General features: G+C 54.6%; 1 protein-coding gene across 13 annotated transcripts in view; it reads left to right on the forward strand.

The window, feature by feature from the left end:
• Positions 1 to 17,872, forward strand: part of MPRIP (myosin phosphatase Rho interacting protein) — a 150,741-nt gene that overhangs the window by 81,172 nt on the left and 51,697 nt on the right. For 9 of the 13 annotated variants that reach the window (XM_077892320.1, XM_077892312.1, XM_077892311.1 and 6 more), the window contains 5 exons: positions 2,335 to 2,486; positions 7,614 to 7,698; positions 13,651 to 13,867; positions 15,007 to 15,166; positions 15,368 to 15,520. In XM_077892320.1, the coding sequence (XP_077748446.1) occupies positions 2,335 to 2,486; positions 7,614 to 7,698; positions 13,651 to 13,867; positions 15,007 to 15,166; positions 15,368 to 15,520 (767 nt within the window). Of the gene's footprint in view, positions 1 to 2,334; positions 2,487 to 7,613; positions 7,699 to 13,650; positions 13,868 to 15,006; positions 15,521 to 17,872 lie in introns of all 13 variants that reach the window. The other 4 variants (XM_077892319.1, XM_077892324.1, XM_077892323.1 and 1 more) reach the window with 2 other exon arrangements.

The following is a 17,872-nucleotide window of genomic DNA, read 5'->3' on the forward strand; positions in this document are numbered from 1 at the left end:
GCGGCCAAAGGAGGAAAAGCCCCTTGGAGAAGCTCCTCTGCTGTCACCTCTCCCTTTTCCCCCTCTCAGCTTTGTGATCCTGCTCATGGCTCTGATACTCACAGCAGTCCACAGCATCAGTGTCCTTGTTTCACGTACAAGAGGATCCACTCCAGAGAATCCATGAGCCTTGTCGGTGCCAGTAGGGAGCATGTGCTTCTGTGTGGGGGAGGCTGAGCCGAGAGAGCAGAGGTCACCACCCCTAGTTTGTCCAAAGAGGGTTCAGATGAGACAGTGGCATGATGCCATAGAAGACTTAGGATTAGAAATTCTGAAAAGTGGAGGAGCTGGAACTGGAACGAGGAGGTTGGGAAGCCTGGAAGGACCGTGCAGACCCTGCCCTGTGTTGAAAGGGTGCATTCTTGAGGCTATGGGAGCAGCGCATTTGTGGGGGGCCCCTACATGCTTGTGGGCCTCCCCAGCCAGAGGACAAGTGGGCGGATCCCAGGCCACTTCCCTTGCTCATTGCTCCTGAAGAACCCTATTGCTTGGTTGCAGGATAACCTCCCAAGCTCCCTTTCCCACCTCAGGGACTGGACTCTCCAGGAGTGCCCAGGAGAGCTATTACAAGGCTGCTTTGCTGAGGAAGAGCACTAGTCTTAGTATGCATGTGGCCCACCCTCAGGAGTAGGACTCTGGCCCCTCCTTTATTTCCCACCTGAAGTTAGAGGCCTCCCTGTGAGCTCACAGCCGGCTCTCCTGCCCTGCCACCTCCCTTCTGAGCTGAGCCCAAGGAGGATAGGCTGGGCCCAGAGACTTCAGAAGGAAAGGCATCTTGCTTGGAGCTGGGGATCTTACTTCTTCCCTCTCCTCTAGACCAGAAATCAGGTAGCCTTAGCAGGTGAGTGCTCTAGATAATTCAGTGCTCTTCTGGTCTGGCTTCTGTAGTTGGGCACCAGGTAATGAGGAGGGGAGGTGGCACTGCATCAAAATGCTGGTGGTTTGGCCTGGAAAGTACTAGGAAGCTCATATGCTCTCCAGCTGGAGGGGTCTGGGAGCTTCCTGCTTCCTTTCATTTGACAGGTGAAAAAGCGTTTCCAGTAGTGGGGATAGTTGGTCTGAGCTTGGCACTCATGCCAGACTCAGCATCTGGACCTTCAGACTAGGCCTCTTCCCTGTGTCCTGACAATAGAGATTACAGCTGGACAGAGGTATGCCCTACCTGAGAGCTCTGGGAGGAAGGTACCTGACAGGCAACCCTCAGCCGGCCACCTTTGCCTTTTTCTCCCCCTACTGCGTCGTCAAGAACCCAACCGAGGAAGTGCAGAGTCCTTGGGGGACACTCAGTAGAAAAGCTGGCAGCTGCCCTGGAAGTGGGGACAGCCTCCCCACCCCATGTCCCACACCACCTGGGGTCCTGGCCTAGGCTTCATTCCCTGTGAGAGCCACCAGAAAGGGGCACAAAGATAGTGCCTTGCCTGACTCCAAGCCGGGAGCTCTTTGCCTTTGGTGCGGTGACAGCCATGGCGTCTTGTTTCCCTCCTAAAGGCACCTTCCTGTTTGGGGGAAGGGTGAGAGGCCAGAGGACTCAGGGTGAACAGATCATTTAGGAGGGTCCTCTTTGCTGACCCTCACCCCAGTAGGAATTCTGTAACGCCTTTTTTGCTTGTTGTTGGTGTTCTTTCTCTAATTTCAGTGTCTAGCTATGTCAAAAAAGGGAAAAGGTGATTATTTATTGTTCCAATTCTGGCCAGGCAGCCTTGCAGCATCTCCTCATGGGCAGTCCTGGAAGGTGGCGGTGGGTCACCTGCCCTGAGTGGGCTTGGCCTACCTTTAAAGCTTTTATGATATGTGTGGCTCCAGCCTGCCAGCCCCACAGCCTGCCTTCCAGGATGTGGCTTCCCTCCGGCTCCCTCCTTGCCTCTAAAAATAACCTTGCTATTTTGGAACCACCTCCTCTGGAGCTTTTTCTCACTGCTCTCTTGGACCAGTAACCCCTGTGAGACCAGACTCTTGGCTCCCTCTGTCATCCCAGCTGTCCTACGAAGCTGTCCCCTTCCCTTTCTCTCCCTTCCTGTGGTGCCAGCTGGGATCTTGTTCTCCAGCTAGGGAGGAATGTCCAGCTGGATGTCCTCTGAGAAGAATGAGCCTGTCACCTCTCCTCCCTGGGATGGGTAGAAAGGAAGTGGGGCCATGAGGGTGGAGGCGAGGCAGAGTGCCACCCGGTGCCTCTGTTGGTATTGGGGCTCCATGCAGCTGCAAGAGGTTCAGGTACCTACTGAAGCAACAAGGGCTGGGAGGGCCTGGGAATACAGGGACAGTCCATGCTGCTTACTCTGCTCTATCTTCTTGCAGCCCACGACCCTGCCGCAGGGCACCATCAACATGAACCAGTGCACAGATGTGGTGGATGGGGAGGGCCGGACAGGCCAGAAGTTCTCCCTGTGTATTCTGACACCTGAGAAGGAGCACTTCATCCGGGCAGAAACCAAGGAAATCATCAGCGGGTGAGTCTGCCACAGGCATTTTGAGAGGAGGCACTCCCTACGTACCAGCATGTTCTTAGACCAGTTCCCTTTGGCACAAATTGGGCAATATCCCCATCACTTTCTCTCCCAGGTGTGTCCCCCCTCCTGAGTCCTCTCTCTTCACAGTGCCATTGTGTGCCTGATCACCACCCCAGACACTGGCCTCACCCTCCACCTGCCTTTGTATCACCCCCATGTGCACGTACTCACCAAGGCTGTCTCCTCATGTCCCACTTACTCAGGGGCCTCCCTCTGTTGGCACTACCCCAGTTCCAGGGCTGCTTCATCTTCCTTTGGCCTCTCATTGGTCTCCCCACCTACCTTCTCACCCCTCCCAGCTGTATATCACCCCACCACGAGGGTTTCAGTCCCCAGAGCATATCTTGCCTCTCTCCTGCCTAAAACCCTATTTCCTGGGAGTCAAGTCCAAGTTCCTTAGCTGGTCCTAGGGAGCCCCTTCCCAGGCCTCCAGCCCCACCCCCACCGCCCTTGTGGCCCTCAGCGCTGAGCTGCTCATCTCCATACATCCCCATGCTTCCCACCAGCTCTGTGGCAGTTCCTACCCTGCCTTTAGTCTGGAATGACCCCTCTATCCTTCAGGTTGTTAGAGTCAGCCTGAGTGTCTGCTCTTTCAGGAAGCCTGCTCCCATGAAGCACTTGGCACCATCAGTTCACTCTTAGAAAAGATGCAGATTGTCTTGGTACACATCTAGCTTCCTTTAGCCAGCAGTCAGTCCTTGAGGGTGGAGGCTGTGTCTCATTCCTCATCCTCAGGGCCTACACACAGGGCCTACACACCTTATCCTCCAGTGCTGCTGGATGCTCTGGCTTCTTTGGTTTCTCTGAGTTCCACCATTGCCCTGGTCCTACCCTGTGCAGGGGCTTAGGGGAAGCCCTGGGAGGTGGGCCCAGTTTTTCAGGTAACCGACAGTGCAGGTGAGCAGAGTCCCATGCTTCTGAGCTCATGCACTGTGTGCCTTCCAGGAGTCCCAGCTCCTTGAGCACCTCTTAGCAACTCTGTGTGACTTGGCCACACAGTACATAGGTAATGAGCAGGCTCAGCAAGCCTGGCCAGGAGCTTGGGCACTGGATCTTGGAGAATCTCATTGGTCCTTTAAGGCTGAGAAAACTTTGAGAGAAAGTGAATCAGCAGGGGTGGGGGTGGGGTGGGGTGGTGGTGGTTAGGGGTACTAGGCTGATGATTGTAGTGCAGAGTAAAGGGAACTATAATGTGAAACCTTTTGGTTTCAACAAGTAAAAAGACTGAGTACTGGCTGAGCTTCAGGATCTCCGGCCAAGGCTGCTGTATGAGGAAGTGAGAAAGAACAATGGTCAGAAGGTCCCCAGTCTTTGCTGAGTTCAAAAGTTCAGATCCACACTGTTACGGGGGGTGGGGCTGAGGGCCAGAGCTGCACTGCAGAGTGACCAGGTGGTCTACTGAGGGTGCCAGCTCCCTGAGTCTTTCTACTGAGGGTGCCAGCTCCCTGAGTCTTTCTCCCTTAGAGAGAGGCAAGTTTGCGTCTCTAACTCCCGGGGGCAAACAGAAGGACCACTTTGCCTCAGCCTCTCCCTGGTCTTTATTCTAGAACCATATGGTTTACAAGTATAGAGTGTTCAGGGAACCTAGGTGACTCAGAGAAGCATATGACTCTTGATTTCAGGGATGTGGGTCCAAGCCCCACTTTGGATATAGAGATTACAAAAAACAAAAAGTGTAGAGGGCTTTTACAGAGCCCTCATTCTACTGTTAGGAGACTGAAGCTCTGGAAATTTGAAGACCCTGACCAAGGGGACCCTCAAGGCATGAGTGACAGCACAGAACTTGCACTTCCTGGCTCATACTTACTGCTGCAGCCCTGTCTGGCAGAAACCCCTGGACCGAGGTTCCACTGCCCAGCAGGATTCCTTGGGGGAGAGTTAGCCCTCCCCTTGGGAGCTAGGTCCCATGGAGGATTCTGACTAGCACGTGGGATGGGAAGGGCTGTCCCAAGATCCCCAGGATAGGCTGAGGCATGTGTGAGCTGGGGGACCACCAGGTCAGTGATGTAGTGATATGCCATATGGCATGAGGAGACTGGTGTCTGACAGTGCCTCTGGCATGTGGCCTAAATCCTACTATCAGGCACTTGCCACAGCCCACTCAAGTGCCAGCTTGAGTAGACAAGGTCAGTGATGGACCAGGATACCAAATGTGTTTCTCTGGGTCCCGCATGTAGGCTGGGCCACTTCCTGAGGGCAGGAAGTTTGTACAGTGGCTCAGTGGCATACCCAGAGCCAGGATGAATCACTCATTGCTTCCCCTTGTCCTCATCCTGGTCTGGGCCTAGCTCATCTCTCCCCAGCAGGCAGGGTTCACACCATGGCAGCCTGTCTCTGGGCCCCCACAGTGCCTCCAGTGGCCCCCAACAGCAGCTTCCTTGTCTTTGCCACTTGCTAGTCCACTTGGCCTCCTTTAGAGAGTCAGCTGGGCAGTGTGCCCTGGATACAGACTTCTGCCTGCGTCTTCTCTGCCTTTCTCCTTTGTGCATGGACCCCTCCTTTGGCATCCTCACCACCTGGCATAGCTCCTTTGCTAGGAAATCTCATCTATGAGCATTTAGACCCTAAGATGGAGCTGCACCCAGCTCCCTCATGAGGTGCAGACTTTATCTGGGCTGACTTAGAGCAGGAATAGTTGGGAACAGTCCATCCAGCCTTTTTCCCGGGATCTTCTCTGAACAAAGCAGCGTGAAACATCTCTCCCAGAGCTGGATGGAGAGAGTTGCAGTCCTCTTTCCCAGCTCTCGTGCCAGGGAGGGGCCTTCAGGATGTGTGGAGCACAGCTTAGTGCAGCTCTTTTAGAGGAGGTAGAGTGTAAGCAGGAGTTGGGCTGGGGGGCTTTCCAGCTTGGCTGGGCCCAAGCTTTCTCCTTTCCCTGTGCCCCGGACTCTCAGTTCTGCTCCCCGCCATCTCATCCTGCTCTTGCTGTCAGAGTTGGGAACCCACTGTACCATGTTGCAGTCAGAGCTTGCCAAGCTCTGTTCAATCAGCAGCACTACAGCAGCAGATTTCCCTCGAGGCCCTGTCCTGCACTCACTTCCACCGCTGATCCTTTGTCCACCTTCACCCCTCACCTCTCTTCCCTGGGTGTACTTTACGTGGTAACACATCTGAATGACGTTGCACACTTCCTGCTGGGCTTCCATGAGAACTCTGAGTGCAGGGGACACATTCCATCATCTGTTCCAGGCCAGCCCCAGCCTGCCCCTGCCTGTGCTCAGCCCCCAAGTCTGTAGCCTTCTTCAGGCTGGCCCAGGAGCTTGCCGAGCTATATTCAGTCAGCAGCGCTACAGCAGCAGATTTCCCTCGAGGCCCTGTCCTGCAGGCTTGCCGATTTGCCTACTTGTTCGCCTTGCCAGTAAATAGCAACTGGGCCATTGTGCACCTGCCTGTCACACTGCTGTGCTCCTGGGGCTCTGGAGGACGAAGTGACTTTGTCAGACAGTCTCTCTTCTCCTAAGGAAAGCTCTAAGAGGGGTCTTCTGCAGTCTCTGCTTGCTGCAGTGCCCCAGAGAAATGTTAGCCCCTGGGGCAGGTTGGAAAGCAGGCTTTTTTTTTAACCTCACGAGTGTGTGAGTTCCTCATATTGCATGACTGAAACCCTGAGAGAGTCTGCTCATCTGCTAGCCTTGCAGATACAGTCATGCCTCTTCTCTTGCTTTGGGGCCAGCCCACAGAGGAGTGACCCGTAGGACCTGTGCCTCAGGTCTCTCTCATAGGTGCAGGCAGGTGTTCACTCTCTCAGCAAATAGGGAAGGACCTGCTTTCAGCTGAGCTGGGCTCTCCCTAGATGGTATGATTCCCCATACCCAAGCCTGCTTCTTCCCCAACTGCCAGCCACACAATTGGCATACCCTCCTGAGGCTGTCCAAGAAGGTCACAGACTATGCCCAACCTCCCTCCACCCCAAATTAAAGAAACACCTCTGAGTGCTGAAGACATGAGCCCTTCTTCCTGGCCCAGGCTTGAATGCTGGTGGTTGCCACAGCCTACTATCAGGATGCTGGCAGTGCGGTCTCTGCCTCACATTGCAACTCAGCCGCCACCACTAGGCCTAGGGTGGCAGCAGGCCCAGCACAGACCCTCACATTCTAGGAGGAAGGGGACCGGAGTCTCCTGTTATACCTTCCCCTCTAGAGAGCATACCTTTCACCACCAGGCCCTTCCTGTCTTCTCCTCCTGTCCAGCTTCATCTAACCCTCCCAGATGTTAATATAGCTCAAGTGAGGCAAGCCGTGGACATGTCATGGCCTAATCTACCCCCTGCTTTCAGAGATGAGACTGAAGCCCAGAGGGGCTGGGAGCCACCTAGGGTCATGGTTAGAGGGTAGCAGAGCCAGATCTATATCAGGCCTCCTGCCCTCAGGCTCAGCTCTTCCCACACCCCTCTGCTACCTTCTCTGCTCCGGGTCCAGAGTGGACCTTCCAACATGTCAGCCTTGGAGTGGGTCCCTGGGCAGCTCTGTGGGCCTTCCCCAGAGCCCTCAGGGTACAGGTGGGGCCCAGAGGCGAGTGAATGGGTCTGGGTGGTCAGCTGCTCAGCCCCTGGGAGTGACCCATCACAGAGAACTTTGGTAGCACAACTCCTGGTTTCCTGTGTCCATAGGCCTAAATGACACCCAGTAGCAGCCCATCTGTGCTAGCCAAATCTACCATGGGAGGATGGTTTTAAAGCCATGTGTAAGCCCCGGAGATAGGGTCATTATGGAAACTCTGATGTGCGCTGCACTCTGAGGCCTGTGCTCAGGCCTGCCCTTCCACCAGGCTCTTCATGCCAGGGACAGCCACAGGGCCCTCTCTACCTGCATAATAGTCACTGTGGGATCAGCATCTAGGCCTGGTCCCAACACAGCCTATGCTTGTCCTAGGTTGCACTGCTACCACTCCCCCAGTGGTGGCAGGCTTAAATCTGGGTCATGTTCTGCCCTGCTCACTGCCCAGATGACTGGCCACTGGTTGGGCACCCCTAAGCAAGAAACATTGGACTTGATGCCTAGACCACCCAGCAAGGTTCCTAGTTCCTGAGGCCTGGGGTCTGAGCCAGTACTCCCTCTCTTTTCTCCTCAGGTGGCTAGAGATGCTCATGGTCTATCCCAGAACCAATAAGCAGAACCAAAAGAAGAAGCGGAAGGTGGAGCCTCCCACACCACAGGTAGGCAAAGGGGTGTCCCATCAATGGAGCTGGATGAAGTGAGAGCTTCCCAGGAGGTTAGAAGGTTTCAGGACCCAACCTAAAATTAGGGGTGAGGGAAAGGATCCAGATGGGGCTGAGGTGGTTGTGAGTCCTGCATATTCTCTTCTTTCCTCCAGCAGTCTATGGGCTATAATCTGTGTGCTCCTGTCCAAGCAACAGGCAGGATCCTCCTCAGGACAGGGCTACTTTACTCGTATCTCCAGGGCCATCCTGGGATGTTGCCAGGGAGCGAGCCAGTGCTGAGCAGCAGTATTATAGCATGTATCTCTTTCTTAGCTGTCCTGCCAGCTGCTAGGGAGCAAAGGGTGTGCTTGGAGAGGCTGCTTGCTGCACGTGTATATCCTCGTGAACCACAGTTCAGAAAAGTATTCCGCTCAGCTCTGCTTTACAGACAGGGATGATCCTGCAGATGGCAGGCCGAGAAGGGGGGCCAGGCAGGGAGGGTCCACAAGTGTCCTGGCTGAGTGAGGAGCTCCCCAGGGAGGACCCTGTTTCTGCTCTGGACTTTGACCATAAATGGAAAAAACTGACAAGACCTTGACTTTTGTGTCCCTGCCCTAGCTCCCATTTGATGCAGGGGAGGTAGCTTGAATAGGTCCCACCAGTCTAATCCATCCCCAGAGGCCACTCTCGTCCTCATCTGCAGGGACACAGGGCACCCAGGAGTGCTCTGCACCTCTCTGCTGTGCTTCTCATGTTCCTGGAGCCCTGGTGGAGCGAATTAACCTTTCCGAGCCTCAGTAAACTGCTTCACAGAATAGGCCTTTTGAGATCTAGTTACAGGATTATTGTGGGCTTGGAAAGAAGCACTCAGCTCATCATGGGTGCTCAGTTAATGCTCCTTCTCTCTGCTCCAAACTTAAGGGTTACTGAGTGCTTTACCTGGCCTGATAGAGAGCCTCACAGCAACCCCAGGAGTGAGCAGGATAAGGATCGGGGTCCCTTGGGCATCTTGCATGGCCCAGAGTCTGGCAGGGAGCCAGCCCATGATGGAATCTGACTACCCTCTGGGGTTCAGCAGTTCTTACTGGCTGCTCTCTGCTTCCCTGAGCGGTAGAGGTCGGCCCAGTCAGGACTGGGAGGTGTGTGCTGGCCTGGGTACTGGGCCTGCTCCCCACTGATGGTCATTGTTTGCCCTCTGTCCACCCTCCCCAAGGAGTCTCAGGCCAGCATCTCCTGGAAGGTAGTATTCCTGGCAAGAATTCAGCAAAATGAAATCAGAGACCTTCCTGGAGGCTGAAAGTGGGGCTTCCTGCTTGAGAACAGCAGATACACACACAAATCCCTCAAAGCTGCCTGGTTTGAGAGAAGAATCCCAGGCAGAATAACAGCATTTAGGGTAGCTCTGCGTTTCTATAGCGATCCTTGGAAGCGGTGCTTGAGCCGAGCTCCTGCCTCCAAATAAGGCAACTACATGTGCAGTAGACACATTCAGCCCAGACCTTTTGTCCCTTCTCCCTGCCTGTCCCCTCCCTCCAGATACTGCTGGCTGTGGCTGAGCTTCGCTTTTTCAGTTGGTAGCAGAAGCCTTATGATCACAGGGTGGGAAGATCAGCCACTTCTCTGAGGGTCTCTCAGAGCCTGGGTGCCCCTGCCTGTTCTGCTCATCCCCCTTCTGAGCCTGGCAGAAGCCAGCCTGACAGGACTCTTCCTTCTGATCCTTGCTCCCTAGAACATCACATTTGATTCCACAGGCTTCTGGTGGCAGTGAACGTTCATGTGGGGCCCATCTCCCCATGACCCAGTCTCAGGAGATGATGTGGAGTCTTTCCAGAGAGGGAGTTGGAGACCTCTGGGCAGGCCTCCCCTCTGCAGCTGGATGCTTGAAAGTGTTTTGGATGCTCCAAATGGAGCGGGGATGGAAGCCTAAAGCCTTAGGGGCCCCTGTAGAGGCAGGAACCCAGGACCCACCCCCCCCACCCCCCCCGTATATGGCCTCCTCTTTCTGTGCCCTAATCCCTCTTAGGTTTCCCATAAAACCACTGGGGTTCAGGAGGTATTGCTCTGCTGTGCCCTGTCCTCCTCGAACTCAGGCAGAAGAGCCCATGGGATCCTACATAAAGAAGATGTCTCAAGCAGTTGGGAGTAGGGGCCATGTAGAGTACACTCATTGAGTGGTTTTCTGAGAACAGAAAACTCACTTGGGAGAGAGACCCAAGCCAGGCCCTGAGGAGGCATGAGGATCAGGCTACAGGGGGAGCAGATAGCCTCTCAGCTAGGAGCAGAGGTCCCAGCAGAGCCTGGGGCAGGAAGGAGACAGGCTGGCCCTGGCCAGAGCCTCTGCAACCTGAGACCTGAGAGGTGTGGGTTCCAGGAGGTACTTCTTATTTGGCCCCTGTTCACTCCAAGAGAAAAGACTTCTCCTGATACTGAGATGCCTAGAGAGGAGTGATAATCCACTCTGGGTATGACTAGGATAGGAGAGATAGTGGTCTTACCCCTCTTGCCCCAAATTCCAGATCTGAGACTATGAGGCCAGGGGCCACCTGTCTCCCTTGCCAGCTGTGGGTTGGGAGACTTGGTTCATTAAGTGGAGCTCTGGAATGCTGGTTCCTCCCATATCCCCAATCCCCCAGGCTATTGGCCCCTGCTTCTGGGCCTTTCTTCAGAGACCTGAAAAACAACAGACCTCTCAGTGTTAGCAGAGGTGCGTCAGGAAGAATGTCCCTCCTGGTCCCGTACACTGGTTCTTCTCAGGCCCACACATGTGTTGTGCATGGCTACCTCTTCTGGAGTATCTTGTTTTCTACTTGGGTGTCTACTGCTACACCCGCTCCAGGTCACATCCCTCCTTGTTGAGTCCCAGCTCAGTTTCTGTGCCGGGGAAGTGGAAAGAAAGGCTTCCTAGGAGACCCCCTCTAGAGAATGTGCCTGCTTAGCTAGTATGCAAGGGCTACAGAAGGCGGCTGGCCTGAGCCTCCCTTCCTGCCCTGTGTCTTCATTCCTCCCTGCTTTGAAAACCCTTTCTGAGCAGCCAGATAAACCACACAGACCTCATTACAGCATCGAAGCATTGAGAACCCTGAGCAGTGCAGGTATCTCGACCATGCAGGGACTAGCACATAGGAAACCTGGCACTTCTACCTCCTTCCTCTTCCACAGGCACCTGTGGAAGGCCACATAGCATTTAGGGTAGCTCTGCGTTTCTATAGCGATCCTTGGAAGCAGTGCTTGAGCTGAGCTCCTGCCTCCAAATAAGGCAACTACATGTGCAGTAGACACATAGAAGCCCAGACCTTTTGTCCCTTCTCCTTGCCTGTCCCCTCCCTCCAGATACTGCTGGCCGTGGCTGAGCTTCCACAGGCCTATGTTTTGAATCCCAGTGCCCTCTCTACACAGCAGTGACATTGTAAGGAGCAGAGGCAGTGCCACATAGCCCTGACCTGGCCTATGCCAAGTCTCAAGACACTTTGGAAAAGAGAAACAACTTTACCCAGAGATCAGGCTTCCCTGTATCACCCACCCACCAACCCACCCCCCCCCTCCTGGAGCCAACGTGGCTGTGTTCCTGCTGCCAGACTGTCCCTCTGTCTCCACTCACTAGGGTAAGGGTTGGCATAGAGGTGGTAGAAGGCAGAGCCTCCAAAGGAGAGAAAGAGAACTGCCAATGGACCTTGGCTGCTGTTTTCAGGGCCCTCATCCTCTGGGAGGAGTTCTCCAGAAGTGGGGAGCACGGGGAGGGATCTGCAGATGCAGATAGCCCTGCACAGGTTGGACAGCCTGGGGCCAGAAGGTAGGTCTGTAGCCATGTGGTGCCAAGAAATGCATTTGTTTCCCAAGCTCCCTGTCATGGCCCCTTGGATCTCAGGCCTAGAATTTCCTCTACTTCTTGGGATCCCTGCCAGCCATTGCCCTCACTGTTGGAGTCACCCAAGCACCAGAGAGGGCTATGCATATGCTGTAGGCAGATCACATAGAGCTTGGGCCTGAGACCTCTGAAGTCAAGGACACTTTCCTCAAAAGTAAAGCTGCCTGTCTCTTCTGCTTTGGCCCTTTCTGGCAACTTCTACCTATCCTTGTGCAGCCCATCTTCCACCGAGGGGACAGATTCACTGAGGCCCCACCCAGAGCATGTCACTCCACCCAGTTCTGTGGGAGGAATCCCAGTTTGGCCCTGAGCCCCCCAAAGCATGCCTAGCTAGCTTCTTGCTTCTGGCCTTTGAACTGAAGACCCAGTTGTCAGGGCCCATGGCAGGGGGAGCTAGAGTGACTTGCTTGGGGGAAACGTCGCTGGGACGTGGAGTGAGAGCAGTATACTGGCTAGGGGGACAGGTAGCCCTGGGGCCGTTTCTCCTTAGATCATTAGAGCCTGGTTCTGTTGGAGCCCTCAGGAAACTGTCAGAAACCATTGCCATTTTATTCCAAGAAGTCCACTTCTTGCAAGGTGGACAAAGCTGTAGGAAATCTCCAGCCTGGGAGCCAGGTCTGTTGGCAGCTCTGACCAAATAGGCAGTCAGGTGTGTCCTGGGTTTGTGAGAAGAGCCTTCCTGTCTTTAATACTGTGCTTACAAAGCTAAGCAAAGCTTTGGACTTGGTTAAAATGCCTGTCTTCTCCCATTGGGATACCTGGCACTTTGGCTTCTCTGTAGATCCTTTAGGATGCCAGTCCAAAGCAGCTCACTCCACCCCCTGCCACTCCTGAGGGTGCTGGTAGTGGAAAAGGCTCGAAGGCTCACTCTGGCCCTCACTGTTCATGCAAGCGTGAGTGCAACATCCTCTCAGCCTGGGCAGCCTCCCCTGTGAGGTGTTGTTGGGGAGGACAGGATGGTGCGGTGATGAACCAGAGCTCACCACATAGTTCCATGTCAGTGGCTGTCAGAGAACCTGCTGGTTAGTACTGGGTCTGTGTGCGTGCATGTGGGGATGCATAACCTGTTTCATATATGATCCTTGCCAAGGACTCCAATTCAGAATTGGGTTAAGGTTTCTAAAAATGAGGTTTGGCCACTAGGATGGGAGTGGAAGGTAGGCATTTGTGTTTGGGAAGACCGCTAAGACGTGTCTCACTTTTGAGAAAGTCTGAAGCCATCTTGTTGACAGTGCCCTCTGTAGCTGGCACCCAGGATCCTGGGCCAAGCACGGGGTTTGGGCCCAGGGTGTGAGCTAGTGCTGTGGGGCAGCTGGGGATCCCACCCTGCCCTATCTGGGCTCCAGGTTTGAGGTGTTAAGATTCTCTGCATGCTCTGGAAATGGACTCCTGCATGAATGCTTCTCCCGTAGGGCAGCACTGGCTCTGATCTGGGCTCCCAGCTAGTTTGTGTGGGAGGGCATAAGTGTAGATTGGATATTTGGGTTGTGTCCGATGACTCTTTTCCTTCACATTGTGTCCCAGGTGTCTGATTTTAGCTTTCGAGGACCAACACGGGAAGGCTGGGGAGGCCAAGGGTGGGTCTTGGCACAGTGCTATGTGAGCACATGCTTTGCATTTACCCAGTGGGCCATCTCAACGGTGTATTCTTTCCTGACTTGTTTCCTAATTACCTACAAGTCTAGGAATGACAAACTGAGCCAGCACTTGTCCTCTCACCTTTAATGCCTGCTCCCCTGCTCTGGTCCTGTGGTTTTGTGGGAAGGGAGAACTTGCATGTGTTTGCTCTCCGAGCTCCAGGCAGAAAGCCTTCAGGTTTTGCTCCATGTATTTGCCTAACCTGGCCTGAGGCCGGTGGGACCAGGCACTGTGGGCATGCTGCCTGGGACTCTAGAAGAGAAAAGGCCACAGGGCCATCCAGATGGAGCTTTCATCTTGACCAGGATGTCTCTGCTCTGAGCCTCCCCTTCTGAAGATTCTGGGCCACTGACACAGAGTTGCTCTTGGTGTCTCCCGTAGCCAGGCACCTAGGCAGCCAGGACCTGTGTACCAGCCCAGGCTGTGTGCTCCTGTGGCAGCCCAGACACCACTCTCTCCCCCAGGAACCAGGGCCGGCCAAGATGGCTGTCACCAGCAGCAGCAGCAGCAGCATTCCCAGTGCTGAGAAAGTCCCCACCACCAAGTCTACACTTTGGCAGGAAGAAATGAGGGCCAAGGACCAGCCCGATGGGGGCAGCCTAAGTCCAGCTCAGAGTCCCAGCCAGAGCCAGCCTCCTGCTGCCAGCACCCTGAGGGAGCCTGGGCTGGAGAGCAAGGATGGTAAGTGGGAGCTGGGCTGGCTCTCGTGCCTGCCTGTCTTGGTGCTCAGTCTCACAGTGCTGGAACAGGCCTCCATCCCAACACAGCTGACCCCTGATAACCCAGTCCTGAGCCTCAGGCTCCTTCACCTTCTGCATCCCTCAGCCTTTGACAGGGCCTGGCTTGGGTGGGCCTGGGATTCTTGGCTTTGCCCCTCTAGCTCTAACGTCCCATCTATAAAGGAGGAAACAGCACCTATTCTGTCAGCCCCAGATGGGTGTTGTGAGAATCAGAATGCTCTAGGATGAGGTCTGTGTACCAGCAGGTCTCTGGTTCCTACCACCGTGGCTGTACTGTTTATGGGCTAGTTAACCCTGGAAGCTCAACGTGTCCTGAGAGCAGCAGTGGTTAGGGCATCTTAGGCCTTCCCCTTGCTGTCCACTCCTGTCCAGCTCCTGGGCGAGGTGGAGAAGAGAGTGCTCAGGGGGCTTTGCTGTGCTCTCTCCACTTACCACTTTGGAATTGCCTGAGCAGAAACAGGGCAGCAGTCTCTGCCTCCCTGGTCTGGGCCCTGGAGGGCTCTGCATGACACAGGCTGGCTTCTCCCATTTGCATTTTGTCTAGCTCATTGAAAACGAGAGGACAGTTGGGAATGACCCAGTTCATTCAGGCCAAAATGCATTTTGCACCAGCTAGGGGTGAAGCTACATCAAACCTTGGTGGGTAGTCCGCATCCACTCCTCTCATTCCCACAGAAGTCCCCTGACTCTTCCCTCCCCAAATGCCCTAACAGGCTGAACTGCCAGTTAGCCCTTGAATCCCTCCTTGGTATTTGCTTACAAGGGGTTGTCTGTGGGACATCTCTCCTGGGCAGGGGAACATGCTCTTCCAAACAAGCCCCCAGACTAGAAGCTCAGGGACCCCCAACAGTGTAGCAGACACAGCCAGGTTAGAGAGAGATGGATGAGGCACATGGGTGGGAAGGACATTTCACTGCTGTCCTGTGAAGCTGTCCTGGGGCAAGCCCATGTGTGCCTTTAGAGTTGGGAGGTAGAGAGTTGGCCCCCGTTTGGATCCACGTGGGCTCTTTCAGAAGTCCCCAGAAACTAGAGATGGCAAGAGGCTGAGTATGTCTCCTGCCTCCCCCTTCTCTCTTCCAGAGGAGAGCACCATGAGCAGCGACCGCATGGACTGTGGCCGCAAAGTCCGGGTTGAGAGTGGCTACTTCTCCCTAGAGAAGACCAAGCAGGACTTGAAGGCCGAGGAGCAACAGCTGCCCCCGCCGCTCTCCCCTCCCAGCCCCAGCACCCCCAACAACAGGTATAGTGGCCCTGGACCGCCCTCCCAGGAGCTTGGTCATCCCCTTGCTTCCCCAGGTTCTCAACCCCCCGGCCGAATGGTGTGCAGCAGCTCCCTTGGCTCTCTGGATTCGGCCAGCCAGCCCCCCACCCGCATGGACTCCGGCAGCGCTGGGGGGCGGGGAGCAGAGAGACCGGGGCGCACCTTTGCCTTTAAAGCCAGCAGGCAGTATGCCGCCCTGGCCGACGTCCCTAAGGCCGTCAGGATCAGCCACCGAGAAGCCTTCCAGGTGGAGAAAAGGCGGCTGGAGCGTAGGACTCGGGCCCGGAGCCCTGGCAGGGAAGAGGTGGCCCGTCTGTTTGGCAACGAGAGGAGGTAAGGAGGGGATTAGAGGGCCACATGTGCACAGACACACTCCCCCGCCTTTCCACAGTCTCGTGTACACTCGTATTCTCTAGTAGACGCGCACACGTGCTCATACTCCTTTGTGTTTTTTTTTAATATGGTTTTTATACTCATTTTCTCATACACACTTTAACATACACATTTCCTCTTCTCACCTCACAGGTGTGCACACATACACACATGCGTGCACACACATGTTCCCTAAGCCTTCCTTGGGGGAGCACACTTGTTCTCCCTTTCTGTTCAGAGTGTGTGGGGAAGCTTTGCCTTTTGACCCTGGACTCTGGTCATGGAACTCTGAGTCCCCGGTAGCCAGAAATGCAGGATCTCTGGGCCAGAGACCAAGGCCAGGGGCCAGCTGCTTCCTGTGAGTGCCTCCCGGCGATGATACCTTAAGGGCCCTGGGCATGTTTTCAGCCACCTGGCCTCGTGGAGCTGGAGCTTTTCCTTCCTGGCCCCCTTCTGTTCTCTGAGATGGCCTTGGAGGCAGGAAGAGCCTGGCGATGCAGGTGGAAGTTCCCCTTGTCCTTCTAGTCTGAGGCACGGGTGAAGGGGATGTAAGGCGGCGGGGTGGGCAGCACACATTCCTCCCTTGAGTGCTCCCACAGGGAAGCCAAGGCAACCTATGAAGTGACAGGGCATCCCAGAGTATCTCTGTACCCAGGCTTGGCTGAAATGTGAAATGGGAGGCGGGGGCCGCGGGCACAGCTTCCTGGAAAGACGGTGTTTATAGATGGGACGTAGGAAGGGACTGGGACAGAGGCATGGAACTTCATTGTGGCCTGAAGAGAAGAGGGCTCTGTCCTTTCTTTCTCCTGCGCCCCTGGCCCTGTGCTTCCTGGAGAGCTGGGGAGATAGCTGGGCTCTATCCCTGAGGCCCTGGCCTTGACCAGAGTGCTGGAGTGCCCCCTTCTGATAGGAGCTTCTATCCCGGAGTCTGTACATGGAGCCTTTGCCGTCACCCAGGTCCACGGCTGAATTGCCAGAGGTCCATGAACCCCTATAAATGATTAGAGGCCATATGTACATTTTTCTGGGAAAAGAAAATCCAAAATTTTCATTAAGTTCCCAAAGAAGTTCACTTGCTGGAAAAAAGGTTCAGACCTAAATTTCTAAAGTTCTCAGACTGTCCTCTCCACCCTGCGGAAGCCTAAGTAAAGCTCTGACCTGTGGCATGCTGTGAGGACAGCAAGGTGGTGACAGGCTAACCTCCTCAAGGAGCTAGCTGCCAGGAGGGTGCTTTTCTCTCCTGTTCCTTTCCTTAATACACACCTGCTGTCCCAAAGCGCCAGGTGGAAAGGACCTGTACACTTGTGGGTCCACCTCCAGAATAAGGAGGAGATGCCCAGAGTTGTTGGTCTTAAAAAGAGAAGAAAACAGATGTTCCTAATTCCTAGGCAGAGGGAGGGGAAAGCTGACCTGTTGCCTGAGGGGTAACTTAGCTGTCTCCTTGTTTGTTAGTAACCCTGAGAGGTCCTGTGTTACCATCCCAGCATGCAGATGCAGAATTGGGACCTCAGAAGCAGGGAGACTCCTAGTGGGAACAGCCTGGTACAGCAGAACCAGGATGCACTTCCCCACTGGGCCTTTAACTGGGAAGACCCTATTCCTTTGATGTGACCCAGGATGGGGCCAAGGCTATCCTTTAAGCAATTAAGTAATTATCTGAGTGACTGTGGGCCAGAGCAGGGGAGGTTTCACACTGGCCAGCGAACAGGCTGTGGGCCCTGGAGGTTCCTGAGTGGGCAACCATGCCCTGATTTAGCGGCAAACCAAAGAATTAACATTCAACACACCTGCTTGGCTTTGAACTTGTTCTTGTCTAGTAGCCTGGGGTAGATGGCATCTCTGGGGCTTTACTATCTGCATGCTCCTTGCCACCATGGAGATGGGTTTTCACCTGGTACTGGCACCCACCAACTCTGCATCCTAACACTGTAATGTCACTTTCTTACCCTAATGACTGCTGGCTAGCTGCTTTGCAAGACCTGTACTCTGGTCCCAAGTAGCCCACCCTGTAGTTGATTGGATTTCTGCATCCTGGTTGACTAGACCATACTGCAGGATTTCTGCCACAACTCTCCAGAGTGGCAGCTGAGCCCAGCCTGCCCAGGAGCTGGGCTGGGGGGACAGAGGGGGTTGGTTTCCTGACAAGCAACAGCCCTGAAGTAAGCCTTTATGGGCTGACCAGCTCTGCTCTTCACATTTGCTCTAGAACTTTTCACATTTGCTCTAGAACTTTTCAGATGTTTCTTGGATGATGAGTCACTCCTGAACCAACCTGGGGAAGCCATGGTCTTTGCTGAATTCTTGGTGACTGAC

This window comes from Canis aureus, chromosome 3 (genome assembly GCF_053574225.1).
Source record: "Canis aureus isolate CA01 chromosome 3, VMU_Caureus_v.1.0, whole genome shotgun sequence".
Lineage (NCBI taxonomy): Eukaryota > Metazoa > Chordata > Mammalia > Carnivora > Canidae > Canis > Canis aureus.